The sequence below is a fragment of the Leptodactylus fuscus genome, chromosome 5, assembly GCF_031893055.1.
Source record: "Leptodactylus fuscus isolate aLepFus1 chromosome 5, aLepFus1.hap2, whole genome shotgun sequence".
In the NCBI taxonomy this organism is placed as follows: domain Eukaryota; kingdom Metazoa; phylum Chordata; class Amphibia; order Anura; family Leptodactylidae; genus Leptodactylus; species Leptodactylus fuscus.
Window position 1 is genome coordinate 69,503,043 of NC_134269.1, and position 7,454 is coordinate 69,510,496.

The 7,454-nt window shown below is 41.9% G+C and overlaps 1 protein-coding gene across 1 annotated transcript in view; it reads left to right on the forward strand.

The window, feature by feature from the left end:
* IL16 (interleukin 16) overlaps positions 1-7,454 on the forward strand; it is a 62,234-nt gene extending 54,780 nt beyond the window's left edge. The window contains exons 17-20 of the mRNA XM_075273371.1: positions 1,468-1,569; positions 2,982-3,222; positions 4,361-4,492; positions 6,625-7,454. Coding sequence (XP_075129472.1) covers positions 1,468-1,569; positions 2,982-3,222; positions 4,361-4,492; positions 6,625-6,800 — 651 coding nt within the window. The 3' untranslated portion in view covers positions 6,801-7,454. The remainder of the gene's footprint in view (positions 1-1,467; positions 1,570-2,981; positions 3,223-4,360; positions 4,493-6,624) is intronic.

Consider the following 7,454-nt stretch of genomic DNA (forward strand, 5'->3'; position numbering starts at 1 on the left):
CCCTTTTTTACTGTCCAGTGGATAAGAGATAAGTGTCCATAACAGGACAAACCCTTTAACTTTTATCTGATAACGTTCTGCAGCTTGAAAAAAACACAAAAAACACCACCGAGAAACCAAAGTTAAAAAGTGCTCAAACTGGAAATTTATCTTTGCCACAACTGTAAATATAGTCAAGTTTCTGTTATATTAGCAATATGTGTGAAAACATATATATAGCTTGACAACACGAGGAACACTGACGATACTTCTTGTGGCTTTTCACATTATTAAACAGTGCGATTGTCTTCCGCCCAGTGGCGTAACTAGGAATGGCGGGGCCCCGTGGCGAACTTTTGACATGGGGCCCCCCCGACACCGAAGATCTCAACCGAGTCCCTCCTACGCATTCCTGCGCGCTCTATTATGTCCCATAGTGTCCCCTGCACACAGTATTATGTCCCTTAGTGGCCCCTGCACACAGTATTATACCCAATAGTGGCCCCTGCACACAGTATTATGTCCCATAGTGGCCCCTGCACACAGTATTATGTCCCATAGTGGCCCCTACAGGACTAAATACTGTCACCGCTGACCGCTATACCAGGACAAATTGTGGATAAAAAAAAATCTGGTCCTGTGCATTACAATTTAGTAACTCCATGTGCCTTGTATTAATAACAGTTAACCCTATCATGTCCCTCACATTAAGCCTTGTGTACCTCACATAAGAGTTACTGATATGTGAGAGACATGGAGGTAATAATAAAGTATCTTCATTACTATTACCCCCAAATGTCTCACATATCAGTAACTCTTATGGTGAGGCAAACAGGGGTTAATGTGAGGGAGATGATGGGGTTAACTGCTATTACTATGAGGCACATGGAGTTAGTAAAACACAAGTAATCCCCCCAAATGCCTGATAGTAATAAGTATAGTAACCCCAGTACGTACCTGTGTAGCTTCAGTTTCATTTTCCTAGAGCAGCTTCTTCCTCTTCTCTTCTGTGCAGGAGCTCGGCAGGGATAAGCCCCGCCTCCTCCTCTCATTGGTGGGCAGAGGACAGCAGAGAAAGGGAGGGGGGAGAGAGGGAGAGCGTCCTGCAGCGCTGACAGGAGCCAGACCTGCAGCTCCTGTGTCTCCGTTGCAGCAGCTTCGGGGCCCCCTGTTGGTGGAAAGTATTCCACCAGCAGGGGGCCCCGATCATTATACTCGGGGGTCCGAAAAGACCTCCGAGCATAATGATAGCAGCAGTAGCAGCTGTCACCGGGCCCCTAATGTCCCGGGCCCTGTGGCAGCTGCTACCGCTGCTATGGTGGTAGTTACGCCACTGCTTCCGCCTATATGTGCTGCAATGGTCAGCCATTTGTACTTTATTGTTCCTGGCACTGCAACATTTAGGCTTACTTTCATATTTTCTCATGCCACCTGCTTTAAGATTTGCAGTAATGTATAATCTTATTTTTGTATATTCCTCTATTACAGCAATTTGATGACATCCATGTAGTGGTTCTGCACAAGGAGGAAGGCGCTGGTCTAGGTTTCAGTCTTGCAGGTGGAGTTGATCTGGAAAATAAGGAAATCACGGTATGTGTTTTTATTTAATTTTCTGAACATCTTTTATATAAAATGTATAATGATTGGAGGGCAGGGATAGGTAAGAAACATAAAAAACACTGTTACTTACCTCTCCACAAATCGGGCAGGCTTCGGGCCTAGTCGTCTGACGTCTCTGACGTCACATGACCCCGGCCTGCGTCCCGGGTCATGTAACGTCTGACGTCATAGAAGATGGACTACAGCGGAGGCCGACAGCGGAGGACTGCAGCGGAGCCGGGAGATAGGTGAGTTAACAGTGTTTTTTTTTTATTTTTTATCCCCCCTGGGTCTGAAAAGACCCCAGAGTATAATAATTGTTTATGGGTGTCCACAGTGGGGCATAATACTGTGTGCAGGGGCCACTATGGGGGATAATACTGTGTGTAGGGGCCACTGAGAGACATAATACTGTGTGCAGGGGCCACTAAGGGACATAATACTGTGTGCAGGGGCCACTATGGGACATAATACTGTGTGCAGGGGCCACTATGGGACATAATAGAGCGCGCAGGAATGCGGAGAAGGGGGGCGGTCATGGTCTTCGACGTCGGTGTCAGTTAGGGGGGGGGGCATGTCAAAAGTTCGCCACGGGGCCCCACCATTCCTAGTTATGCCACTGGATGGTAGGTGGTATTCTATGATGGCAGGTGGTATTCTATGATGGTAGGTGGTATTCTATGATGACAGGTGCTTTTCTATGATGGTAGTTGGTATTCTATGATGGCAGGTGGTATTCTATGATGGGTGGTATTTTATGATGGCAGGTGGTATTCTATGATGGCATGTGGTATCCTATTATGGAAGATGGTAACCTATGATGGTAGGTGGTATTCTATGATGGTAGGTGGTATTCTATGATGACAGGTGCTTTTCTATGATGGTAGTTGGTATTCTATGATGGCAGGTGGTATTCTATGATGGGTGGTATTCTATGATGGCATGTGGTATCCTATTATGGAAGATGGTAACCTATGATGGTAGGTGGTATTCTATGATGGTAGGTGGTATTCTATGATGGGTGGTATTTTATGATGGCATGTGGTATCCTGTTATGGAAGATGGTAACCTATGATGGTAGGTGGTATTCTATGATGGCAGGTTGTATTCTTTGATTTTATGCACTTGACAGCAGTCGGTCCATATATCTTTGACCTAACCTTATGTTGCTTCCCCCACATGTAATCCAAACTCTTCCCAAGACCTCATTCTTTGCACTCCTATTGTCTGCTGCTCTCACATCTGTCTACAAGATTTCTAGATTAATGTTGCTTTACAATAAATAGTAATGAAATTAGAAGAGGTCACTATATGTTTTTGGCCAAGTAATACAGACTAATGTGCCTTATGTTTTGACCTATCTTACAATCTTTTCACTAAAGTGAACACTATTCCTGATTCAGGTACACCGAGTTTTCCCCGATGGACTGACTGCTCAGGAGGGAACAATACAAAAAGGAGATAAAGTTTTGTCTATTAATGGGAAATCATTGAAAGGCGTCAGCCATAATGATGCTATAGGGATTCTGCGCCAGGCTCGTCACCCCAGACAAGCTGTCATTGTAATAAAGAAGGAAAAAGATGGAGGACAATCTATAGAAACAACTGATTTCTGTGGCATCTCAGATGACTCATCACTATCAAGTAAGTGAAGAGTTAACCATGATCATTACACCAAAATGGCTCGATTATTCTCCATATTATAGAGAAGTGAAACAATGGGGAGGAAATTCTAAGCTAAAATGCATCAGAATTCTGGCTTAGTTTGGGCCAAAAGCTATGTGTTCAAGGCTAAAGCCCCATGTTGCGGAATGCAGGAAAAAAACTACAGTGGAAACACATCACGTTTTTTTCTAAAGCGTTTCTAAGCACGTTTTTGCTGTGTTTTTCTCTCCATATTTTCTTCCCTTATTAAACCTATAGGTAAAATGGCAGCATTTCCGCAGTTATAATTGACATGCTGTGTTTTTTTTTCTGCAATGTGTGGATGGGATTAGCCAGAATCTCATTCACTTTGATGGTACTTTAAAACATAGTGTTTCTGAAACGTGGGACTTTAGTCTTAATGGCTTTTAATCCCAGCTTGACAAGTAGTTGGGTTTAGAGGGGAAGGGGAACTGGGCAGGGATCAAGATGCAACAATCTGCTAAGAGGTGGCATGTACTTAAGGCCTGGTTCACATCTGCATTCGGGTTTCCATTAGGGAAGTTCGCTTGGAGACCCTCCAAACGGAAACCTATATGCATAAAAAAGTGGTTACCTAATTAAACTCGAGGACTTCATAGGCTATAATGGTGTCCATGTGGTTTCCGCATGAAACATGTGGAGAGAAGAGTGCTGCTTGCAGGAAACCACACAGACCCTATTATAGCCTATGGGGTCCGTGTGGTTTCCTTTGGTAACTGATTTTTTATGCATATAGGTTTCCATTCAGGGGGTCCCCAAGTGGACTCCCCAAACGGAAACCCAAACGCAGATGTGAACCGGGCCTAAACTAGACAGTCTAGCATTTATGTAGACTCTCTAGTTATTACTGCCTGAAGTTAAACGGTTTTAGGAAGTCAGCCCTGATAATGTGACTATTGCCTTGAGGCAACCACTAATTAGCCTCTCATTGCAATAGACCATTGGCAATAGATCTACCACTATTACTACTTCCAGTGCTGATAAGAATTATTTTACTATTATGTTTTCCATGTCATCAGGAATGATTTGTACATGAAATAACTGTATATAACATGTTATGCATTTCTAATAGAATATATTCCCTCATTTCTGACAGATTCAGACAGTGTAGGTTCCACAATGACTGTTACCCTTGAGAAGCATTTGTCCGGTCTAGGATTTAGTTTAGAAGGAGGAAAAGGCTCTGTTAATGGAGACAAGCCTATTGTCATTAACAGGATATTCAAAGGTGAGTATATGCCATTACCTTTAATAGCACTGATATAGTATGAGCTGTGCTGTAAAGAGGAGAGAGTGTAAAAGCCAGGTTTTATGGATGTAAAAAAAAAACTTGCAGTACTTTGTGAGATTACAATACCAATACATGCAGTCTGCCAATAAAAGACATATGCAAACTGTTTAGATTAAAATTGGCTAAAAAAATAACCTATTTTTCATGGTCAACACTATCCTAATCTTGTTTCCTACCCCTCTGTTCAGTGAGGGATCTGCTCTACCCTGACATGTAGTACACTTACAATAAATGTAGTAAATTTACAATAAAAACAATTAAGTCGCATAAGATATTTTGTGACAATATATTTGAATGCTTTGCATGACATTTGTAATAGTAACCACTAGAGGGCAGTTGTATACCTAGCCAGCAAAATACAGCTTTTTCACATTGAAAGCAATAGGGAAAAAAGCCTACCATTGATTTCCATATGCCGGCACCCATTCAAGTCAATGGGAGCTGGTTTTTACGCGCTCATTCTGAACGACTTTTATGTTCAGAATGAGCGGAGCGTATACCAGGCTTGTCCAGTTCTCTAAGAACAGCACTGACCCTCATCCTACAACATTGTTTTCAGCAGAAAGAAAGGGAATAATAACAAGTCAGCTTTTCATTTGTTGCAATGTAGGGTGCACATGCAGGGCTTTTCTATGAATGTGGTGACTTCTGTAAAAGTCCACCCAACTTCCTTACTTGCTGACCTCAAAAGAGATAACAGTCTCTGTCATGTTTTTTGCTATATCAAGTTTTTTTCCCCTTCCTCATCTGTATGTGCCCTGATCATAATAGAACTGCAGAGGTTTGTTCCCCTTAAATAACTGTGATCGCTCTCGCTTTAAGAAGTGGCAGTATATGAGACTGCGAAATGCAGCATGAGCACACACACAATATATACTGCCTGCCTCTATTACTAACTGGTATTGTTTATGGATTATATTCCTATACAACATATAACATCATGTGGTTACAACTGGTTAATGTTAAAATCTGTCCAGAAGTTTCAGTTCTTTTTTGGGAGCGCCTAGTTACTATATTCCTATAGGTGTGGGGATAGGTTAACTACATACTCATTTTGCCTATTGGTAACAATTTACCTTTTCTATAGGACATATTATAGTTATACAAAATAAAATGTAACTTTAAATTATTTGATCTGTAAAATCTCAGATTAGTCCCTAAATTTGATGTATTAATAATTGGTTGAGAGAAATCCACCCCCTTCTAACTGGGAAGAGGAATGAAAAAGGATCAAGATATCTGATCTGTCTGATGGCTAACAAATTCCTATCTTGTTTTATTCTAGAATTGTTATATAGTTGAAGAGTTTGCTGGTCACTCAAACAATAACACCAGCAGCAATTCCTGGTTATAAAAATAACAACAACCTGTTTTCAGAAGACAACAGTTTTGGAGATCGCAGCATTTCCTCTGCGCATATTTTTCTGCAAAGTGTGGTTGGAATTTGCTGGGTCTGGTCCCCTCTGCCTCAGCCCTTCTCTGTGCTCAGCTTTGCTATAGGGGTGCATTACCGCACCCAATAGTCTGCTCACACATTTATTTCTTTTACAATTCCCAATAGGTTGCTGCAAAATTTTGACATACTGACATACTGGTTACATATAGGACTGTGAAAACTTCCACATGGGATCAGAGCTAGTCTACAACCACCCAGCCCAGTGGTGTAACTAAAGTCTTGTGGACCCTGGTGCAATCTTTTGTCAGAGATCCTCTATCTCATCCCTACAGTGAATTCTTGATAGTGATGATTACGGGTGCTAAGGAGTTTAATCAGCCTTAGTGTGGTTAGGGGTAATCTGTGGGTCTCCTTGGCTTATGGACCAGATGGAAGCTGCAATCTCAATACTGATGCCAGCGCTTATGGGTGCCCTAAGCCTCCTGGGCCCCAGTGTGACTGCACCCTCTGCACCCCCTCAAGTTACGCCCCTGCCCCAGCCTAAGACATAACTTCTCTGCAGTTTTACCTTTATATACAGCTCAATAGCACTTGCTAGAACCAGTGTCTACCAGTGAAAATGTAGTTGTAATATGGACCTTGACATTTCACTCACAGATGTTTGTTTTTCTAGGTGTGTCAGACAAGAACGATGCTGTTCAGCCAGGAGATGAATTACTGCAGTTGGGAAATATCAGCCTACAAGGCCTCACTCGGTTTGAAGCTTGGACTGCCATCAAAACGTTGCCCAATGGGCCAGTCCTCGCTGTTATCAGGCGACCAAGCACCACTGGCTCCATGAGCAATTAATGAACGTACCAAAATGCTTACAGTCTATTACAGTCTAGCCAAAGAGTTTAAGCAATGGCAGACTCACAGCAAAGCGCAGGAATGGGTGAGAAGGAGAGGGCACATTAATCTTCAGATCTTAGTGATATGATGATATAATAATCTACCATATACATAGGAATCTTTTAACTTGTCCCTACTAACTGAGTTTATATAGGGGGTACCAGTGTGGTTGAGAAATGCACAAATGTATGTTTAGTACAAATTGACATTTTCATTTCAGGTGCATTAGAGGTTCAGTATTATATCTGTAGAATAGCACTCATCCTGACTGTGGCCTTATGGGATATTGCGAGCTGTCTGATGATTGTGGCGAGTGCACTGAATATGTCAACATTAATCGTAGTCACATTGTCCCTTTGATATCACTATTATATCGCTATTAGTTAGCGGTTCAAAAACGGCCAGTAAATGTAATAAAATAGAATTTTTTTTAATATCCTGCCTAGTTCACTTTCATTGAATGCTATTTTAGCATGGGTATTGTAAAATTTAGAACTTTGAATTCTGCAGACACATTCCTTAAAGGGAATCTAGTATTTCCCCCAACAATATTCAACTTCTACCACTGTTACAGAGCATGTTACAGTGATAAACATCATTCCTTTGTAAGAT